The following is a 22,887-nucleotide window of genomic DNA, read 5'->3' on the forward strand; positions in this document are numbered from 1 at the left end:
CTCTCCGCTCCTGCATGGCGTAGAGCTGAAAATGTCAAAACCGTAGTGCACTTGCAAAAAGTCACCTTGTTTTATAAATTTCTCTGGCAATTTTGTTCAATGAGAGTAGAACTCAGTGGCCACTCATTCGGAAGGCTTACAGAAATGTGGCAATAATTCCATGCTGGACAAATTCTGGAAACATCGCTCAGAAGGGCAAGGTCTGCGATGCCAAGACAAAGGCTGGGGTGGGGCCAGCCTGGGGGACGGGGACTCTTGCATGCTAAGAGAGGAAGGCTGGAGACCCTGGAACCCTGTTCCTTTAGAAAGTAGAATCTGGAGCTCGGCTGCATAGGATGCTAGTGGGTCTTAGGTGGGTCTCCTGCAGCTCAGGAGCCTGGCAGTGGGCCCTGGAATTACAGCCTTGGAGACCTGTCAGAGGCCAGAGATCTATGGGACGGTCAAACCCTGACCCAAGGGCCAGGCAGCGTGTGCAGATTTGCATCATCTTGTAGCATAAGCCAGGCAAGGAAAGTTGCACCTTGGTCTACGCCGCGGTGATTGACAGAAGAGTGTCCCCTCACTCTCCAGGAGCCTCCGCTGCCAGGACAGCCTGATGTCATGGCTTTACCTGGTGAGGCATCCTTTCCTCCAGGTGGACTCCACTCACTCATGCCCTACCTGGAACAATGCATGATTTTTAAAAATCCACCAAGGAAACCATGGGGCAGTCTTGGATGTCCAGGAAAACATTTCTGAAATGCGTTTGAGAAGACAGGGTCAGGGCCTCGTCTCCGTGGGGTCCTGACGGAAATAACCACGTGCTCCAGAGGCAGCTCCAGGCAGGAACCTACTCCCGCCCTGGCTCCCCGGGTGCTGCCCAGAGCTGTCTCTGCACTCCCTGGCTCAGGGCGGCCCCTGGCCAGGCAAGCAGAGAAGCGAGCACTAAGTCAGGACTCGGGGCAGTCGGAGGCCAGGATGCGTCACTTTCAGAGGCTCTGGGGTCCCATGTCCCTGGGAGTGAAAGGTCACAGCCCTGCCATGGGTGAGGAGACATCAGGACCTGGACCCTCGAAGACCTCTGAGCACTGCCCCCCATACCCTCCCCTCACTGGCCTCCTTGCCACTGTCTCTGGAATATTCTTAGATGCTCCTACCTTAGGGTCTTTGCATAGCTGAGCCCTGAGTCTGGAATGAGCCTCCTCACCTCTTCCTAGGATCTGCTTGTGGGTGTCCTGCCTGCCTGGTGATGGTCTCAGACCCTCCCCTCAGCTGCGTTCATTTGTTTGCTTTTTGTGACTTCCTGAGCATCCAGCATCTTTGAATACACCACCTAGTTTACTAACTTGGTGGTATTGGTTATTTGTTACTCTCTGTTCCTCCCTCTAGGATGTGAGCCTAGTGAGGGCAGGGGCCTGGGATCCCAGGGTCTGGAGCAGGGTCCGCTGCAGACACCAGCAGCCATGTGCTAACCAAGGGGCCCCACGCAGCCCTCTGCAGGCCCCTGCAGGTGAGGGTTTCTGTTCAGTCTCATGACAGCCGTGTGGGGCCAGTGGGTTCTGTAATAGATGAACGACCTGGGAAGCTCAGAGAAATGAGGCAGGTTGCCCCAGTTGGGAGGACCACAGGATAGTCCCCATGGAAATGCCTGCTGAATGTAATTGAAGCGAATTTGATTGCACCCGAGTTCTCACAGCAATTCTCTACACCAACTGGGTGTCCTACAATTAAGTCTAGTTCTGACACCAACCACCCAGATACTGCAGACCCCACAGGGGAAGGGCTCAGCCCTAAGAAGACCATCCCTACCTCAGACACCAGCTTCAAGTGGGGTCCCCAGGCTACCCTCACATCTGTCTGATTTGGTTACAAATTCTGGAGCTCTCGCCACCCTCCTTCAGGTTTGATACTTTGCTAGAATGACTCGTAGAACTCACGGAAAGTGCTATGCTCACGATTCCAGTTTTATCTTATGATCAAGGTGACAACTCAGGAACAGCCAAATGGAAGAGACTCATAGGGTGAGATCGGGAAAGTTCTCAAGGGCAGGGAAATCCACTGGTAATATTCTTTTCTCTGTCCCCCTACATTTGTCTTGCTGCCAGTATACTGATTTGTTCACCAACCAGGGCACTCCTGAAACTCATTGTTCAAGGGTTTTATTGGGGTTTTATTACAGAGAAATGATTGATTAATTTATTGATCACTGGTGAGAAGATTTAATTCAATCTCCAGCCCCTCTCCTCACCCTGGATGGCAGGTGGTGGGTGGGGCTGGACATTCCAACCCTCTAGTCTTCAGGGCTGGTGTTTCCTGGCATGCCAGCCCCCTCGTTGAAACTAAGAACCCAGTGAGTGGCCTCATTAGTGCAGCTAAGATGTGGTATGGTGGAGAGGTCTCCTTATGAATAGCAAAGGTCATTTCTAGTGCTTAGGATGTTCCAAGAACTTTTTGGATCTCTGCCAGGAACTGGGAGTAAAGACCGGATTAATTATTTGTTATATCATAGGCCTAACATTTTAGGTTCCCAATCCACTCTTCCCCAGCAAACAATACTGCCAAAGGGCCCTTGGGGAGGCTGGCAGTGTGTGGCATGGTGTGGTCACTTGTTAGAAGTGAGGCTGCAAGAGACATCGTTTATGATAAAACAAGACTGAAGTGAGGGCTGGCACAGCCTCTGGAAACTTCCACAGACTGGCTGTCAGCAGGGACCTCTGATGGTAGCGTGGCACCTGCAGGCTGAGACAAGACTATGCCAGAGGCAGGCCAGGGCCGAGGGGCCTGTGCCCATACCTGGGCCTCACAGCTCATCACCAGCATGGGTGTGTGGTGCTGTCCGTCTGCAGGGCTGCAGCTGGGAGACCTGGCACCTGCAGGCTGAGACAAGACTATCCGGGAGACAGGCCAGGCAGAGGGGGCATCTCTGTCTCTGTGCCCACGCCCAGGCCTCACAGCCCATTATGAGCGTGGATGTGTGGGGCCGTCCGTCTGCAGGGCTGCAGCTGGGAGACCTGGCACCTGCAGGCTGAGACAAGACTATATGGGAGACAGGCCAGGCAGAGGGGGCATCTCTGTCTCTGTGCCCATGCCCAGGCCTCACAGCCCATTATGAGCGTGAGTGTGTGGAGCCGTCCGTCTGCAGGGCTGCAGCTGGGAGACCTGCTAGAGGCGTCTGTCTGGTGCTTCCTGTGGAACATTTTTATGAACAAGCTGGATGAAAACGCAGGAGGCCTGTTTATCAAATTTATAGGAACTGCAAAGTTGGGAGGCAGAGCTAGTAAGTTGATGGCAGACTCAAGATGTTTAAATATTTCATCAGGATGAAATTAACAGGATCACATCTGCATCATAGAATTGCAGTATTGCGAGGCATTTTCAGATCATCTGGTCGGAAGCATACATCTTACCATGAGTAAGATCCAGAGAGTTTCCATATTTTGGCCAAGGTTGTACAGCAAGTCATCCTCACCTGTAAGGCTCAGAAACACCTTGACCTCGTCACATCTGCAGACAGGCCTCTCCAGAACCAGGTCCTCCCTCCCATGTCTGCATTTTCCCCACGTCCCATGGCAGCACCCTGGCAGAGTGACGCCATCTCAACCTGTGTCAGCGTCTGTGTCTCTTCTCTGCTCATGTTCTGTCTTGGAGCCGTGGTCCACTAGAATGTCTGCTGTTTCTGCAGAGTCTCTCCAATAATTGTGTTCATGGGAACACCAACCGGAAGCCCACCACAGGGATACCTCTGACACTGACCGTCTCTGCACTGTGGATTTCAGCCCTGACACACCTGTGGCAGCTGAGGCTTCACGTGTGTGTAACCTTAATTCACGTCCCACTAGACTGTAAGCTCCTTGGGCAGTGAGGGGCTCCTTGTTCCAGCTACAGCGTCGCAGGGCCTAGTATGGGTGGACACACCGCACCTGCAAGTTGGAGAGGGAGGGAAGGAGCAGGAGGGGTTGCTCTGAGGGGTCGATGTGGGACCATCTCACTGAATCCACACGACAGCCCTAGGTGAGTGCTAGGACCACCTCATGGGAGCATGCTGGGGCTGAAGGCGTCAGTACATTTGCCCCCGTAGAGGTTTGGATCTTGACCCATCCAGCTGGGCTGTCTGAGCCTCCATCCATCTGGGTCATGCTGTGATGAGGCACCTGGGTGTCAGCCTGCGAGGGAATGGGTGGGTGCCTCAGCCTGGCTGGAGAAGCTGAATATCACACATCCCATTCCTCTAGCCTGGAGCCAGCAACTGCTTGGTGTTTGTCATTCCTCTGCTAGGGCAATGGTTCCAACCTCAGAGATGGTTCTGCAGAAAGGATCTGGGTGGAGAGAAGTGCCTCTGAGGATTTAGGGGTGCGCTGTGCACCCACAGCAGGTGTGCACAGCCTCAGATGGACCATTAAAGTGTCTTGTTTACAAAGGGAAAATCGTGGCTTTGGTTGCAGTGCCCGGAACCCAGCTCCACTGGATCTCGGATATGTGCATTTTACTGGATAATATGCTGCCCTCTGCACATGGGCAAAATCAGAAAACCTCAGCTTTACAGACTTACCAGCGTGGGACAGATGCCTGCATGTGCACACACACAGGCTCACTCACACACACGAATCATTAACAGATCAATTGGCCAGCTCAGAGGCTGGGGGAAGGGACAGAACCAGGAGAAGAGAGCTCAGGGGTGGGATGGTCACCACACTGAGGGGCAGAAGGAAGGGAGGGGCTGACCCTGGGTGTGAGGGCCCCCCGCCCAGGGTTATGGTGCCCAGATTTCAGGAGCACCTACCCTGGTTAAAGGTTGACCAAGACCAGGCCCCTTTCAACCTATACACTAGACCTGGAAAACTTCCCAAATCCATGGGTTACCTTAACGAGGCTTCTGTGATGCAGTAAGGCTGCCTCCCCGGCTCGCAACCGGCAGTGCTTGTGCACACCAATTAGTGCGTCCTCGGGGACGCCGCCTTTACCGGCAGGAAAACCATGACTTGAGCTATCTTTACTAAAAGTATTAGAATTCACTTTTTGTTAAAGGTACAGAAATCATTCAGCCATAAGAATATCAAAGATATATTTAGCTAGTTTGCATTTGCTTTCAACCGATTCTAACAGAACTGATAGCCATTTGGAAGGCATGCAGCAGTCCTGAATAGAGTATTGTGTTGAATAAGCTTCAACACACCATCACCGCACAGTCTAAATGTGCCTTTTCTTCTTATTTCAAGTTGCAACAATACAGGCCTTGTTTCACATTTCTATTTTTAACTAATGAAAATTTATTACAGGGAAATCCTAATTATACCCTTTGGAGTACGATACAATTGGAAATCCACTGGTAATATTCTTTTCTCAAAATTCCATGTAATTGCATAAGAAGCAGAGAATGTAAATTCTCTTGGAATAGTTGGTCTATAAATACAATTCTCGAATGGGCTGAGCAATCTTTCTGTTTCTTTGCACATTTTGTATTCGTTGGGATTAATCCATATTACAGCCCCTGTGAGTGAAAACCCCTTGTTAGACATAAGGCATTGTATATTCTCAGCACATCCTCAACATGGTACTAATGAATTTCCCAGGACCTTGGACAGACCATGAGGAAACACTTCTCACTTGGCAGGTGTTGGGAGGCCTGGATGGCCGGGTCTGGCCCCTAGATGACCACCTGTACCTTTTCCCGTCTGACCCCTTACTTCCTCTCCAAATGAGAAAAGTAGTATAATCTTCACCTAGCATCCAAACCTCCTGGGGGAGGCCCACTTGGGCCACATGAGCCTGCATGGTGGGAGCTGTCCTGTGCATTGGAGGACACTTCACAGCATCTCGGGTCTCCACTCCCAGGTGCTGGTAACATCTCCCCAGTTGTGGCAACCACAAATGTCTCCAGACCTTGCCAAATATCCCCTGGGGCAAAATCATCCCCAGTGGAGAACATGGCACTATTGTCAAAACCAGAGCTGGACAGTAGTTAAAGCCATAAAATCAGATTATATTCACGACTGTTGCAAAGGAGGAAAAGAGACCAGGCTCAATTCCAAATTTGGCATGGAAAAACAGGAATTGATAGCCACGGTCAGGGTTGGGGGTCAGTGGATGGAAAATTAGCAAGAGTAGACTTCAGGGATCAGGGAGTTTTGGCTGAATCAACCTCAGCAGATTCTTGCTGAGTCAGATCTAGGGGATGGCGGAGGATGAGAAATCTGATAAGGTGTCCAGGTGAGCAGAGTAAGGGAAGGGCGGGGAAGAGTATGGCTAATCAGTTTAGCAGTACTCTTAATGCAAAGGTGAGCATGGAAGTTCAAAATCCTAGGCCTACTGAAAAGTTCAGGGGAGCCTGAGGAGACCATGGCCCAGGAGAGACTCTTGCCTCTAGGCCAAATCAGAAAGCTCAGACAAAGGTTCAAAAAAATCACAGTTCAGATCCCAGGGTGATCTGGTTTTGAAAGGAGCAGGTAAGGCCTTTAGATGCACGTTCCTGCCATTCCTACATCTCCAGGCACTTAGGGAGCTCCCAGAATGTAGGAGGCCCTAAGTCACTGCTTATGAGAGGACTGCTCTTCATGATTGCTGGCTGAGCTTGACCTAAGTGCAGCAGAAAATGAGGGAGCTCGGCTGGGCGCGGTGGCTTGCGCCTGTAATCCCTGCACTTTGGGAGGCCAAGGCGGGTGGATCACGAGGTTAGGAGATCGAGACCATCGTGGCTAACATGGTGAAACCCCGTCTCTACTAAAAATGCAAAAAATTAGCCGGGCGTAGTGGCGGGAGCCCGTAGTCCCAGCTACTTGGGAGGCTGAGGCAGGAGAATGGCGTGAACCCAGGAGCGGAGCTTGCAGTGAGCCGAGATTGCACCACTGCACTTCAGCCTGGGCGACTGAGTGAGACTCCATCTAAAAAAAAAAAAAAGAAAAAGAAAATAAGGGAGCTCTCAAATGGGTGGTCTGATGATCCATGGGTAGGTGTGGGAGCAGGGCCAGGCCATGGAGCAGGCCCATGAGGGCTCAGCATGGTCGGACCGAGGGTGTGCCAAGCCTGCGTGGGTTGAGTCTGCCCATCCTGGAGAACAGGCTGCATCCTGAGGTGCGGGGGGCAGCTGACGGACCTGCTCCCAGGCAGGGCCAGAGCGGGAAGGAGGGGAAGCCAGACACAAGAAGAACGGTGTCTGCATTTGGCCAAACACGTTCTCCCAGCAGCAAACATTTAATTTTTTCAAAAGAATATTTCTAGATGCTTCTTAGAATCCAGTGTAGAACCATAAAGAGATCTATCCACATGCAGTTAAAATAATGCAAGGGGGAGAGTTGGTACTTGAAAAAGGTGGGCCTCTCACATTTCTTCCATAGGAGTAGAGTCCCGCCTCCCTGCCCTTGTGGTTTGAAAGGGAGTGCTGGTCAGCTGCCTAGCCTAGCACAGTCAGCTCGTGGGGTCCCTCCCTCCCTGCCCACCCTGGGTTTCACCTTGTGCAGCTCCTGCTGCTGCCCACAGTGTCTGGGGCCTTGGCAGGGGCCACCCCTCTGCTGTAGGAGGGAACTTCTCCAGGGCCCCTGGGTGATCCCATTCTCCACTGTCCTCTGTGCCTGAGGAGGGGTCCCAGCCTCCTTCTTTGTCACTGAAGTTTCCCTTTGGGGTTAGATCTCAGGACACAGATGGTTCTGTGCATAACTGTCTTCCAGGCATTTGTCCAGAACAAAGGGGCCATGAGTGAGTGAAATGATTGTTCAGATGAAAAGCCTGCTACTTACCCCTCCATGACCCCGTCTCTGCAGCGGCACCTGAGGCCTGGCTTCCCTGCCGTGGGCCGTGGGCAGCACGGGGACCTGGAGTGAGGGCCTGCCCGGGAGACACGCCGGTTGGCCTCCGGGGTGTGGTTCTGCCTGCAGCTGAGCTGCAGCTTCTCGCAGCCAGGCCCAGGGCTGGGACTTCAATTCCAGCCTCCCGCCCTGGACTCAGCCAAGCCCCGTGCCTGCCAGGAGCAAATGTGCCACCCTTGCTGGGGAGACCACGTCAGGCTTTGTGAAGAGTTGTCAAAGAGACTGTGTTTCTGAAAGAGTTACCTCAAGGAGGGTTTGTAAAGGTTGTAATAAGAACCAGCTGGGTCCCCATGAGTGTGTCTAACTCTCTGCATCTTGTGTCCCTGAAGGACTGAAGGCTGCGGGAGTCCCAGGCCAGAGGAGGCAAAGAGAGAGGACAAAGGCACAAGGACGCCACCCCCACAGATCCTCCTGCCCCTGGAGGAGCGTGTGACCCACTTCCGGCACATGCTGCTGGAGAGAGGGGTAAGGCGCAGCGGCTGAGGGGCTGCACTCCGGCGGAGACCCTGGGGAACAGCAGCTGAGTGGCTGTCCCTGCCTGAGGGACGTCTCCTCCTCACTGAGTTCATGATCAGGCTGAGTGACTGTCCTGGCCTGAGAGATGATGTGTCATCCTTACTGAGTTCCTGATCAGGCTAAGTGACCATCCCAGGGCCTGAGGGATGCCTCCCTCTTACTAAGTTCCCGATTGTGCTGAGTGAGGGGCAGGTGCTAAGTGAGTGGAGGCCGAGGGGCAGCCAATGTGGAGAGGAGGTCCTGCTTCACCTCTGAAAGGAGAAAGGTGCCTTTGTGGTTTCTCCTGTGGGCATGAGGCCTGAGAGGCCGGCAGGTGGGGTCCACAGGGAGGCCAGGTCCTGGGTGGCCTGAGGAAGCACGCACTGCGCAGATGGGGTTCCTGCGGGAGCTGGGCCAGGTTGCGGTGCCCGACCTCCCTGTGCAGCTTCCCCATGGGGTTGTCCATCCTACCTAGTGGGACTCGCTCCCCTAGGGATGAACGTGACTGTTTTTAAAATAAAATTAGGATATCTTCAGTGTAGCTGATTTCCAAATCTCACTTTGAATTGGGGGCCAGGGGGATTTTATATTCAGATCCCCTTTCAATGACTATCATTTCCTGCTTTGGCTCTGGGTATAACATGAGCCAGAGGCAGTATTTCAGCCCCGCTGGATTTCCTCAGAAAGTAAGGCTGAATGCAGATGGCAGTGATGGGCCCCACGTGTGAGGATATTTATAATGAACACACAAACGGCCTTTCAGACTGAAGAGCAAGTTTCCTCTGCAGCCAGCACCCACCCCCAGGCTGCTTTCTGGCCCTCCCACAGCTGGTAACTCCCAGGGTCCTGGAGAGGGGCAGGGACGGAGCTGCCTGGAAACGCAGCTCCCTGCAGAACAGAGAGGTCTGAGCAGAACCCTCATAAGGGTTAGGGCTGGGGCGCTGTCCTGGGTCTGGGTTAAACCCTGGGGGAACAGGAAACACTGAGCAGATCCTACCCTTTAGGAATGTTATGGAGGAAGGAGCTGGTCCCACCCACCCCCAGGGACACGTCTCCTCCAAAGCCCCTTGAATTTGAATGTGTGCACCTGTTTATGTATTTCATCATTCACTCAAAGGTAAAACACAGCCCTGGGCCTCAAGGAACCAGAAGGAAACGTAGGCGTGTGAGCTGGTGACTGCAGTGCGTGTGTCAGGCTGAATTAACACACGCGCCGAGAGGCACGGAGCACGATGTGGACTCACACGTGTGTGGAGCCGGCCCTGGCACGATGCGCCACCTGGGTGTTGGTTTGTTTTTCAAAAAATGTTATTTTAAAAGCTGTTTTTACTAGGCTCAAATTCTGTTTTAAAACGAGACTTTAGTCCCTCCCTCTTCCTGCCCCCCGGGCTTCCTGCCCTCCTGGGGGTCTTTGTTGTAGTTTCTCCTAACTTGCTCTCTGCAGGGTGGCGAAAAGCTCTCGCCCTGCCCCTGCCGCCAGGTGTTCCCCGTGTGCCTTCACGGACTCTTCTTTTTTTTTTTTTCTTTCAAATCTTTTATTATTATTATTATTATTATTATTATTATTATTATACTTTAAGTTCTAGGGTACATGTGCATAACGTGCAGGTTTGTTACATATGTATACTTGTGTCATGTTGCTGTGCTGCACCCATCAACTTGTCAGCACCCATCAACTCGTCATTTACATCAGGTTTAACTCCCAGTGCAATCCCTCCCCCTTCCCCCCTCCCCATGATAGGCCCCGGTGTGTGATGTTCCCCTTCCCGAGTCCAGGTGATCTCATTGTTCAGTTCCCACCTATGAGTGAGAACATGCGGTGTTTGGTTTTCTGTTCTTGCGATAGTTTGCTGAGAATGATGGTTTCCAGCTGCATCCATGTCCCTACAAAGGACACGAACTCATCCCTTTTTATGGCTGCATAGTATTCCATGGTGTATATGTGCCACATTTTCTTAATCCAGTCTGTCACTGATGGACATTTGGGTTGATTCCAAGTCTTTGCTATTGTGAATAGTGCCGCAATAAACATACGTGTGCATGTGTCTTTATAGCAGCATGATTCATAATCCTTTGGGTATATCCCCAGTAATGGGATGGCTGGGTCATATGGTACTTCTAGTTCTAGATCCTTGAGGAATCGCTATGCTGTTTTCCATAATGGTTGAACTAGGTTACAATCCCACCAACAGTGTAAAAGTGTTCCTATTTCTCCACATCCTCTCCAGCACCTGTTAGAATGGCGATCATTAAAAAGTCAGGAAGCAACACGGACTCTTCTTTATCCTGGTGGACGGCCTGATGCCCAAGAGTCCAGCCGGTGACTGGGCGGCCCTCTCACAGGAAACCTGCTTATATCAGCACATGCCCTTGTGACGCGTCTTTACCAAGATAGTCACCTTCTAGGAGAGCCCTGCCTGGGAGCAGTGTCAGGTTCGGGGTGTCACTGGGCGAGAGGCAGGAGAGGCCGTTTTGTGACCCACAGGTCCAAGTGCAGGCAGTTTCCCAGTCCTTACTGTCATGCCCCTGCGACTGCATGGCCCTTGTGGAAATGACTGTAATTCTGAGTTTCCGAATAGGCCTGGCCAGGCTGGCCTGGTTGGATTATCAGGCAGGAGACATGACCTGTCTTCCCTGAAACATGATGGCATCGTGGACATTTGGGAAATAGGAATAAAACATTCCCTTTATCTTACTAACGTCCAAGTTTTCCATCTCTTTGTTTTAGAAATGAGCCAGGCCCAATTTACCAACACAGTTTTAAACTAACCTACCTGCTCGAGAGGCCGGCCTTCCCTTCCCGGGCAGGGATGCTGGCGGACTCAGTTTACGTGGCCTCTTGAATTTCTCCAAATGGCCTTGGTTGAGAGATTTTACTAATGAGATTTTCAGGGCCTTTTTACCCCAATGAGAGTGGGTGATTCATTTCAACTTTTTCTTCTCAGATTATTATACAGGAATCAGCAAAATCATCTGAATGTGAAGCAGTAACTACAGGGTTGTGTGTTTACCCCGAGAGAAAGGGACCCGGGTGAAGCCTAGTCCCGTGTCTCATGAGGATCTTCAGGAGAGGCCCACACACAGCTCATGATAGAAAAGATCAATCCAAATTTACTGTGAATATCATAAAGCAATGCCACTATTTATGACTTTTCAGCTTTGTAAAATATGCTGGCAGATTTGCTCGTGCTCAGGAGAATTTGATAGCTAAACCCACAAGGTTTCTAGCTGCTTAACAATGAGGCACAGAAAGGTCACTTTTTCATGGACTGAGTGATTAATAAGATTTTTTATTGCATTTGTTCAATACTTCAGTTCAGAAATTCATGTACTTGTGGAGTGATGAAAGGTGGACCCTGGGGTTTTTAGTAGTTTAAAAAGGGCAGAGTTTGGGCCCTGCCATGGGGATTGTGCCCTGGGGCAGGGGGATGAAGGTTTTGTGGTTTTGTGGCATGTAAATGATGGTTCAGCAGAAGGTTTGTTTTTTGTTTTGTTTTATTTTTGGTTTTTTCTTGCTAGTACAAATCCCAAAGAAGCTTTCTTTTAAAACTTTAGTCCATCAGGAGCAAGTTTAATTGAACAGCAGGTTATTCATTTAATCCTGCTGTTTAGTTGAATACATTAGAGACATTTTATTGAGAACACTTTCCTTCTGCAAAGTCTCTCTCACAAGTAGGTGGTGCTCACCCAGGGGCCAGGAGAGAAAGTCCTTTTGAGAATACTCAATTTCGATTTAGGGACTTAGGGGCTGTCCTTGGTCCTTTTCAGGGATCCCTCTGCGGGTGACCCTGGGCCAGAACAATGACCAGCCTCGGGGACCCTGGCTGGCAGTGTGGTGGGCTACACAGGAGAGCCCTGGGACCACGTCTGCATTGGGGTGAGGAATTCACAGAGCAGGGTTCCTGCAGGCTTCGCTATGATGGTTTCTCCCTACACTAAGATGGGTGTTGACAGCGAGGCTGTGGGGTGAGTGGGTACAAACCAGACAGAGGCCCCTACAGTCCTAGGCAGCAGGCGCCCCTCCCAGGCAGCAGGAAGGACAGCGTTGGCCTGTCCGTCTCCCTGGATGAGTAACGTCTGGTGCTCTTCCCTCCCGTCAAATGCAGGCAGCTCTGCCTCCCAGGAGCTTCACCGGGCCCTCGGCTGGGACGCGCATGCGCAGAAAGGCCTAGGTTGCTGCCAGGAAAGGAGAGGTGCCTGTGGGGACAGCACCCTTGAAGGTGCCTTTGGGAGTTGGGATTGCCTGCTCTAATTTCTGGAATGGGAATATAATTACGCTTGTGTGAAAGTAACCCTCAAAAGTAAGTGAAATCAGCTGGCTATATTGTGGAATAACCATGTAAAATTGCGTTTATTCAGCAAAAGAGAAAACAAAAAGTTAGTAAACTACTCCGAGCCCTGAAGGTAGGGGTAGGCGTTGATGTGCCCCGAGGCAGGGTAATACAGGGATGCAGACGGAGGCCTCGCCTGCGGGCCCAGGTTCCCTTCCACGCTCACTCACAGTTGCCCGGGTCCACCTGGGGCCACCTGGGCTCACAGGAACTCTGTCTGTGCTGGCCACTTCCACTGTTAAACGTTAGGGATTTAACGCCCCAAGGGCAACCCTCAACCGAGGAAGGACGGGGTCAGTAGGTGAAAACCTGCTTCCCAGTCCTCAGTGAGGATACCTCTCGGGCAGATTTGGGCACATTCCTCGCCCCATGGCCCACCCTCCATCGCTGGCTCCTCTCCTTCCGCGTGTCCGTTCCCAGGACCGCCTGGAATCACCTTCCAAACAAACGCCTGCACCCTGGCCCTGGCCATGCGGCTTCTTTAGGGGTCTGAGCGTAAGGCAATGGCCTCATCTTCAAGGATGAGGTGGGAGCCCGGTCATTCTGCCCTGGGCTGCCACGCTTTTGATGGTCGGGGACTCTGGAGCAGCGGCAGCCACAGGCTCCAGGAATGTTCCCCATCCCTGAGAGCAGGCAAAGTCCAGGGGCCAGGAGAAGAGGGCCGCAGAGGGGGACAGGTTGAAAGGGAAGGAGAATGGCCAGGCAGTTTCTCAAAAATGAAGTCTGTCCACATGCAGCTGGCATCATTAGGGCTTGTGGGATCATTAGGGCTTGTGGGAGGCGCAGTGTGGGCCTGGGGGACAGGGGGAGAAAGTCTGCTGGGGGTGGGTTGGGGCATCTGGGCTCAGAAGCGGCCAGGTGGGCTGCAGATCCAGGCAGGCATCTCCAGGACAGTGCGGGAGCCGGAGCTGGAGAAACAGAGCAGGCAAATCTGGACAGAGCTCGGGGACACGGGTGTGGCCCAAGTCTTCAGCCCCCGGCCCTGGAAGCGGAGGTCCTGGGCTCAGGCCCCAGGGAGGTTTTTGAACCCTCCTCATGTGGCCCCTGGGAGTGCTGTGTGGCCGGGGCCCACTGCCCCACTCTCAGTGGTCTTGAACTTCTGCTGCCCCAGCAGAGGACTTTGGTCAATTTTCCTGAGACCAGGGGAGACAGGAAGAAACAGGAGAGATGAAGACGGCAGGAAGGGAGGGAGGGGGCTGGCACTGGCCATGCAGCCTGCAGGCTGCGCTGAGAAGAGAGGCTGGGGGGCAGGGCCCATGACTAGGGACCAAGGGACCTGGAGATGCATTTCAGCTGCTGGGGTCTTACTTGGCGGCGGCAAGGGGAGGCCGCCCTCAACACCTTGGAGCAGCCTGGCTTGTCGGTTCGTCTTCTTGTGTTTCCAACACAGCATGAAATAATATAGCATAATGTTACCTGGAAGCTTTATTCATTTATTTACATGAGTGAATTCCACGCAGGCCCCAGGATAACCAATCGCAGCCTATCCTCTGCCCACGGGGCATGGGCGAGGGGAAGGGCAGGCTGTGCAAGGAAATCGTGATCGTATTTCAAAGGTCCAGCTGCAGGGTCGTCAAGAGAGGAGGGTAATTGTGACAGATTGCTTCCTTCCTTAGGACGTTTGCACTCATAAAAGCCAGAAGGAAAAATCACCTCTAATTCGATTAACACTTCATGCTCCCGGTCTATTACGGCCATTTGAAGATACAAAGAAGTAAAAGTAAATACATTTTGTTTGACAATCAAATTTCATCAAAACATTAGCTTCCAGGACTTTCATAAAAGTAACCAGGTTTGTCTTTGAGATGGAAGTTCGCCACGTTTGGGAGACCCTGTATGACCCAGCTTTCCTTGAGGGACAGAGACCGCAGCTCCCGTCCCTGGAACACACTGAGGACCACAGCAGGGAGCCATGAGGCTGGGTGGGGGCAGACGGTGCAGACAGACAGACGGACAGACACGCGTTTCTGCAGACGCACACGAGTCTGCCTGGCTAAGCCCAGCCCCAGCGTCAGGGTTGGAGAGGGCATGGCTCCAGCTTTCCTTGGAGAGGCCATGGACTGTGCCCCTGACCTTAGGCCCTCTCAAGGCTGGGGCTTTATCCTCCAGTTCGGGACTTGGCAGGCGCCATCCTTTTGCCAGCTTTCGCCCTTTACTCTAGTCATCAGGATCCCTGGCCTTTTCCGTGATCCAAGGATTGAAAACATACTTGAAAGAGGCTTTTTGGTTTTAGAGATGGAAGGTAGCATTCTGCTTCTGTCGGAGGCTCCCTGCCAGACCAGACCTGTCCCGTCCTTGACCTCCGAGAGCCGTCACACGCATGGGGCACCTCCAGGACGTTGGCGTCCCACATGTGGCTGAGCCGTCCTCGAGCTCTCAGCCACTTTAGTTGAACTGAACCCCCTTTTCTCAGAGCTGACACATCCACCGGAACAACGCACGATGAGTTTCTCAGTCTCCAGAGAGGCTTTTGGTGAAGCTGGGACTGAAGTTAGATCTAGTTTTCCCTGGTGTTGTTTTATAAATGGTGACCTTTTTCTTTATGCCCAAGGTCTTGGCTGCCTTCCCAGGGCTGAGGTGCCCAGTTTCAGGCAGGGGCTCACCCAGACCCATCCACAGCAGGAGGCATGGACAGTGCTGGGCTCGGGCCGTGCTTTGGGGTCTCTTCCCTGCTGAGAGTCTGCTCAAGGCAGTGTGGGTGCTCAGGGCAACCTGGGGCTCCTGGCAACCACTCATCACTCGGCAGGACACAGAAGCAGCCCCCTGAATGCTGGGAGGGAGCCGGGGCGAGACCACCAGGGCCTCGAGCACCCAGCCGAATTGTGGACTCATCTGAGGGCTCAAGGAGGAGAAGTTTTAGAGGGTGTGAGTTGAGGGAGGTGACGTGGCAGGGAGGGGAGTGGTTAAGGGACAGCGGTGTCTGTCCCAGAACCAGATGACCATGGCCACATGCTTTGCCCATGTGGTCTTCATCTTGCCACTTGATCTGGAAAACACTTTTGGGTTCTCCAGACCAGGTCCTTGTCACTGAGAGGATGTTGAAAACAGCTGTGAAAGGGACAGCCCAGTTCCTGTGGCTGTGAAGAAGGTGCAGTTTCCCTTCCTGAACCTCAGACTCCAGGTGCCTGTCCTCTCTCCAGCAGAGATGCCTGCGGGCTGAGACGGTGCCGCATGGCAACCTGCAGTCAAGGACGCCTGCTGCCAGCCGGCCACTATCTGCAGGGTGATGCTTGGGCAATGTCCATTTTATGGAGATATCTGCCGAGTTTGGAAACTGCCTCTCTGGCCTGCAACCACACTGCCTCCTCTGCAGCTAACTTCTGGCGCCTGCATTTCTAACAACCAGCTCTGCCTTCTTCCACTGTGGAAATGGGAGGGAATCAATTGCAACCTGGACACTAATGAGGGAATAGAGGCACTCCAGCCGGCGTTCCCAGGGAGAGAGGAGAGAGTCCCACTGCAGGAGGCTGAGAGTGGAAGAAAGGGCACAACTGCAGCCCAGCCCACATGACCTCCAGTCCCCACTCTCGTGATTCAGGCAGGGTGGAGGGACAGTCCTGAAACAGCGATCAGATGAGAATGTGCAGTGAGGGACCAGCAACGTGGTCCTCAGACAGAGTCAAACACTCGCTCCAGCCCAGGAGCCAGAACAAGACCCTGTTGTTCTCCCACCGAGGCAGCTCCAGTATTTACAGACACAGCCACGGTCACAGACATAGTCACTGACACGGCCATGGTCACAGACACAGCCACGGTCACAGACACGGCCACGGTCACAGCCATGGTCACGTCATCCACAGGGAAACAGACAACAGGCGTGCTGAGACGGGCACCAGGACCGCCGTTGCTGTTCGTCCAGGGGGTGATGTGACGATGTACAACAGGGTGAGGAAGAGGGTGGAATCACAAACTTCTGCAGGAAAGGGTCTGAAGTTTACAGAAGAATTCAGGTCTTTAAGGATCAAGTCACATATAAAATGCCAAAGAATCAAAGAAGTGTTAGGCAAGAGGAAAGAGAGAGATCTCTGCTGAGACGTGGAAACCCCTGAGGGAGGAACAGCGTGTCCTGGTCTCGGGGCGTGCTGGGCAGACAGGATTCTAAACACCACCCCCTACCCCGCCCCACCGCGCTGTGCTCATCCTGTGCGGGCCTCTCCTTGAGCGTGGACGGGGCCCATGTCACACCCGTGGCAATGTTGCACTGTGTTGTGTAAGACTCTGCCTTAGCCAGGGAGAGATTCTCTCTCTGGCTTGAAGAAGCTGCCCCACTGTGGGGGCCCTGGGGCAAGGACCTGCAGGCAGCCGCTCGGAGCCAAGATTGGCTCCCAGCTGGCTGAAGACATGGAAAGCTTCAGCCCTGCAACCACAAGACCTGAATTCTCCCAACGTCCAGTGAGCTTGGAAGAGGACCCCAAGCACCGGACGAGAACAAAGGTCCTGCTGGCACCTCGTCTCAGCCCAGTGGGATCTGGGCCAAGGAGCCCAATGCCCCCATGCTGGACTCAGGACCCACGCAGCCCATGGAGTGACCCGAGGTAGTGCTTGTGACCCACTGAGTTTGAAGTCATTGCTTATGCAGCAATAGAAACTGAGATGTGAAGGAGATTCCCTGGGCACCGATCAGCCACCTGTGTGACGCTGCTGAGACAGAACGCCCACGCACACAGCAAATCATCTGAAGTGGGTTTATTCCCTGCATACAGGAAACAAGGGTGGTGAAGATGAGGATGCCTTGTGAACCAGTCCTGCAGGCCCAGGAAAGCGGCCAGGAGGGGACGGAGCCTCATCTACCCTTTGGTGTAACCAAGGGACCCCAGAAAGCAGCCCGCAGTGGGTTTCATACCCTGAGGTCATGTGAAACACTGGGCTACAGGTTGAAGGATGTCTTATTTCTGGGGTGGGACCCAAACAAAGCCTGGCTGTTCTCAGCCTGTTGCATTCCCAGTGCATTCCAGTCATTCTGGAGAGGTACCAGCCAGAGACAGGGAGAACCAGGTTTTGTCCACGCCACCCAGAGAACAGTCCCACAACATAGCTGGACTTAAAAGAGATATGCAGCTTGGGCCAGGCGCGGTGGCTCATGCCTAGTCCCAACACTTCAGGAGGCTGAGGCGGGTGGATCATGAGTCAGGAGATCGAGACCATCCTGGCTAACACGGTGAAACCCTGTCGCGACTAAAAATACAAAAATTAGCCAGACTTGGTGGTGGGCACCTGTAGTCCCAGCTACTTGGGAGGCTGAGGCAGGAGAACGACGTGAACCTGGGAGGCGGAGCTTGCAGTGAGGTGAGATCGCGCCACTGCACTCCAGCCTGGGTGACAGAGCGAGACTCCATCTCAAAAAAAAAAAAAAAAAAGGAGATACGCAGCTTGCTGTCTACTCAGTTGATGGGCTTTCTTTCCCTGGTTCTGCAATGTTGGACTTCCTTGGTGGTGGTGGCGGTACTGTGTGTGTGTGTGTGTGTGTGTGTAGGCACACATGTGCATGTGTGTATCAATGTGTGCATCTTTGTGCGTATATGTGCATTTGTGCAACTATGTACATGTGGGTGTGTACACACGTGCCCGTGTATGCATATCTTAGCATGTCCTGTGTGTGTTCATGTGTTTGCATGTGTGTGCACCTGCATGTGTACATGCTGTGGATGTTTGTGTGTGTGGTGCGTGTGCTTATGTGTGTGTGTATAGTCACACATGCACGTGTGTAATCTTGGCCCCATGGAATGTACTCTCTGGGCAACGTAGATATTTCACACAGGTTCGGGAATATCAGGCTTCTCTCAGGAGCAGTTCTCAGGACTCCTCGTCCCCATGGCTGTCAGGACCCCTTCTTTGGGAGAAGTCCTGCACCCACCTGGAGGGCAGGGAAAGACCCTGTTTCACACATGGCTGTGCAGCCTTCACTTCAGCCCCCACTTCCGTCCTGGGTCCCAGCCACTGTGCTCTCACCCTTCCCTGAACTGTCCCTGACATGACACTGTTGGGTTTATTGTTGTAAGTTGTAATCACTGTAGAGATGGCTTATCTGACCTTCCATAGAGATTATAAATCCCTTCGGCAGCAAAAACTACACATCATTAATTGAAAAATTATTTTATTATACTTCTAGAACTCCAACATTTTCCAGAAACTGGTGTCGTTATACCACAGAGGGTCTAATCCTCTGTCCCTGCAGAGCTGGGACTGTCGGGCTGTGCACAGGTCCCCATGAGATGGGTGTCTGCCATCTGATTGGGCTGAATGGAGGCTGCCCACAGCTTCTCTAACAGCCCCAGGTGCTCCTGGGGCCACGTGCACTCAGTCAAAGCTAAAGGGACCCATTCTGCCTGGAGACCCTCCCAGAGTCACCCCCTCACTCTGAGTCCCAGCAATGCTTCACCGTGTTCTGTGGAGGAGAATCCCTGGCTGGACCCTCGGTCATCCCACCCAATGAAAGAGCTTGTGGGTATTACAGAAAAGGCTTAAATTTGATAGTTAAAGATAGAAATTGCCAGTGAAGTAAATTCATCTGTTATGATAAACAGATAAAGCACGTGTTTATTGAAATAGTACCTCTATGAGGAATATTTTAAGAATGCGAATGGGGTTTTGTTTTTGTAAACTTTCAATTACCTTCCCCTCCCTGACCCTGCCCAGGTATTCATCTCCTGCCCAGATCCCAGGGTGGCTTTCCTCAAACGCATGCCCCATCCGAATTTTCTTCTCCCCTGTCTCTCGAGAGAATGCCCAGGCTCCTGACCACGTCTCAGGCTGCCCTGCACCTCAGCCTCTGGCTCTGCTGCCTCTTCCTTGTTCCTTCATGGGCTCTGGCACCCCCAGGCATGTTCAACCTCTTGCGATTCCTGCATTCCCTGTAGTTCATGACCCAGCCTTTGCCCTGACTGCCAGCCAGTCCTGGAATAGCCCCCAGACTCCTACGTGAACCGTGAGGAGTAGTCATGTTCCAAAGTCACAGCACTCTGGAAGCCACCTCCCGAGGCTGCTGTGGGTCTTTGCTGGGTCCCACTAGTGTCCAGGTCTGTCTCTGCTGTGGCCCTAGTGCCATCTTAAGAGTCTGTTAGCTCCTCACCAGCACTACCCTAGACCACGGGCTTCCTTGATTTATTTCCTCAGGATCCTCAATACCCAGCTTAGGGCTCAAGGCACAGTGAATGCATAGTCCGTGTTTTTAAATGAATGCTTTTATGTTCTAAATGACTTAACCATTCCCTTGCTCTATCAGCTGAGAGAGTCTAGAAGCAATGACACCTCACTAGCATTGAACACACCAGTGCCCAGATCTTGGTTTCTAACACCGTTCTAGGAAAGGAGCCAGGGCTTCTTGGAGAATTGACTGATTCAAAGGCAAAGGTGGGACATGCAGAAGATGACCCTGACGTATCTTTAGTGGCAGAAATTAAGAAGATGCTCAAAAAGCCAAGTGATGAGCTCCTGTCAGAGGCACACAGGAGCCGGGAACCCCCCCACAGAGCTCACCAAGGCCAACCTGGAAGAAGCTGAGCAGGAAAAGAAGCAAAGTCACACTGGAGTCCAGCCCAAGCATGGGCTGAATATCCGAGTCCACAGCAATATAAATGAAAGATTGAGTACATAAGCAATGTGGAGGCATGAACGAGTGTTCACCACCCCCCGCCCCCAGAACATTTCCCAGTCACTCATGTGGCTACTTCTCCTCCTCGGAAGTGGACACAGCCTGTACTCCTAAGTGTGAGCTGTGCATGGCGATGTCCTTCCAGAGAGGACAGCATGGAGAGGTGCACTTCACAGTGGGGAGACCTCAGCCAGCCGACCACGGCCACCACTGACAGTGAGGAGTCATGTCAGCAGTGTGTATACCCTTGTTATGACATGATGAGAATGGCATTGACCTGTGTGGTCTTCCTCCCAAAACCCATAACCCCAGGCTATTGATGAGGAAAACCTCAGACAAATCCCAACTGAGGACCATCCTGCAATGCACCAGACCAGGGCTCGCCAAACCATCGTGACTTTGCTCCTCAAAGTCATCAACGGCAAGGGCCGTCTGAGACCCTGTCACAGCCAAGAGGAGTCCAAGGAGATATGGCAGCCAAATGTGACAGGATCCTGGACAGAAACAGAAAATTGGGTAAAACCTAAAGAAATCTGAATAAATGCAGACTATTGTTAGCAATAATGTATCAGTGTTAGTGGTGATGAATCTAGCCCACTAATATGTTAACAGCATGAGAAACTGGGTATGAGTATATGGTGACTTTCTGTAATATTCTTGCAAATTTTTAGTACGTGTAAAACTATTGCAAGCAAAATAATTTATTTTTAAAATGACCTGCCTAAAAAAGGTTAAACTTTGATTGCAAATCAACTAAACTCAGCCTGTTTTCAAGACATTACTCTTTGTTATGGTCAGTAGGGGTTCTGAAAATTTTTACAAATATAATTTCTCCTTTTGAAGTGGGGTGTTCCAGGATGCCACGCCTCTACAGATATAATTGGGGTTTCACATCAGGGGACACAACCCTGAAAGTTACCCAAGAAAGAAATGGTCATGAGTCTAGAAATTAAATTTTCTGATGTTCTAGGTATTGATTTTCTTGGGACGTCTGACATGTCTAACACTTATACTCTACCACATCACTGAATCTATTGTACTTTAATGCCGGTTTTTGTTTGTTTGTTTTTAACCATCGATCATTTCAGCGTGGCTTCAGGCTTAGCATTAGATGCTAACAGCAACTCTATTGAATATCTTTCTTTAGGTGTCAGCATTTTCTACCTGGGAGAAAGAATTACACAAAATCGTGTTTGACCCACGCTATCTCCTGCTCAACTCTGAGGAACGAAAGCAGGTAATGGAGTGGGAGGGCACTTTGACTGCAGAGATGAGGCATGAAAGCGACTGCTGCATCCTGGATCTGGGGAGCTTTTCGTTCCTGAATGACAGACACTGTGTTGTAAATGTGGCCGGTGGGGAGGAGTTACAACTCCAGCACTGGAGCTTGCAAGCTTGTGAACAGAAGAGTTAGAGGGACTGATAAAGGCTATTCTGGTCATTATTCTTACCTCACCATTTGGTTATGACCCTGGAAGACAAATACTTTTAAAGATGAAAATGTAGATTTTAGGAGCATTAACCCTCATTCCAAATGACCATAAATCATATGTTAAAAATACGAAATACTGAAGGTATTATATAAAGATAGTGAAATAGGTGGTCTTACGTAAGATCTTAAGGTTTTATATGCTTAAAGTCTTATATAACATGAAAGTTGTCAGAATCAAAATGAAGCCAGTAATGTTAAGAGAACCCTGACAAATAGAATGGGGGAAGGCCATGAAGAGAGGGTTCTCACACTTGTGTACCTGATAACTAAAAAGGCTCTATGAGAACCACAGTCTTGCACACAAGGCCATCAAAACCTTCTATTCTATTCTATTCTATTCTATTCTATTCTATTCTATTCTATTCTATTCTAGACAGGGTCTGGCTCTGTTGCCCAGGCTGGAGTGCAGTGTTCCAATCTCAGCTCACTGCAACCTCCACTTCCTAGGCTCAAGCCATCCTCCCACCTCAGCCTCCTGAGTAGCTGGGACTACAGGCACCAGCCACCAGGCCTGGCTAATTTTTGTACTTTTTGTAGAGATATGGTTGCTCTGTATTCCCCAGGCTCATCCTGAACTCCTGGGCTCAAGCAATCCTTCCACCTCGGGCTCCCAAAGTGTGGGGATTACAGGTGTGAGCCACTGCACCTGGCTCATCACAAACTTATACACACAAAAAGCACTTCTCCAAGGACGCCTGCCCAACAACTGCCTGTCCAACCTCAGACTGGCTTTGTCTTGTTATGGATCTCTGTAGCCAAAGATAATTATTTCAAAACAATGATTTAATCCTCTCATTTATTTTTCCTTAAAAATTACTGTCTTTTTTTTACCTCCCTGAGTATTCTTGTCATTTATGATGACATGTGTATTCCCATCGCAATCCTCTCTTCCCAAATAAGCATTCGTTTCATTTTAGAGAGCCTCTTTCTGCTTGTTCTTCAGGTTGACAACAATAGTAACGAAATAGGAGTGGTCCAGAGAACAATACCAGCACAGTAAAGGGTGGAAGTTCTACAGAACATCACCCAGCAAACAAGGAATTGATTAGAGGGGGTTCTCTGGGGGCTATTTTAAGGAGAGACTTGCCAGGGGTCTGCCCTAGCTTTTCACAGAGTAGGTCCCTGAGCCAACACTGCTTTCCGTATCAAACAGACAGAGGGACAGATGGTGTTGGCTCATAGGAGGGGCCTGTGGTTGCT

The 22,887-nt window shown here is 51.5% G+C and overlaps 1 protein-coding gene across 1 annotated transcript in view; it reads left to right on the forward strand.

Annotated features, from left to right (window-relative positions):
* TCERG1L (transcription elongation regulator 1 like) overlaps positions 1-22,887 on the forward strand; it is a 230,202-nt gene that overhangs the window by 197,512 nt on the left and 9,803 nt on the right. The window contains exons 9-10 of the mRNA XM_017944455.3: positions 8,108-8,243; positions 21,343-21,432. Of these exons, the coding sequence (XP_017799944.3) occupies positions 8,108-8,243; positions 21,343-21,432 (226 nt within the window). The remainder of the gene's footprint in view (positions 1-8,107; positions 8,244-21,342; positions 21,433-22,887) is intronic.

The sequence above is a fragment of the Papio anubis genome, chromosome 11, assembly GCF_008728515.1.
Source record: "Papio anubis isolate 15944 chromosome 11, Panubis1.0, whole genome shotgun sequence".
Taxonomy (NCBI): domain Eukaryota; kingdom Metazoa; phylum Chordata; class Mammalia; order Primates; family Cercopithecidae; genus Papio; species Papio anubis.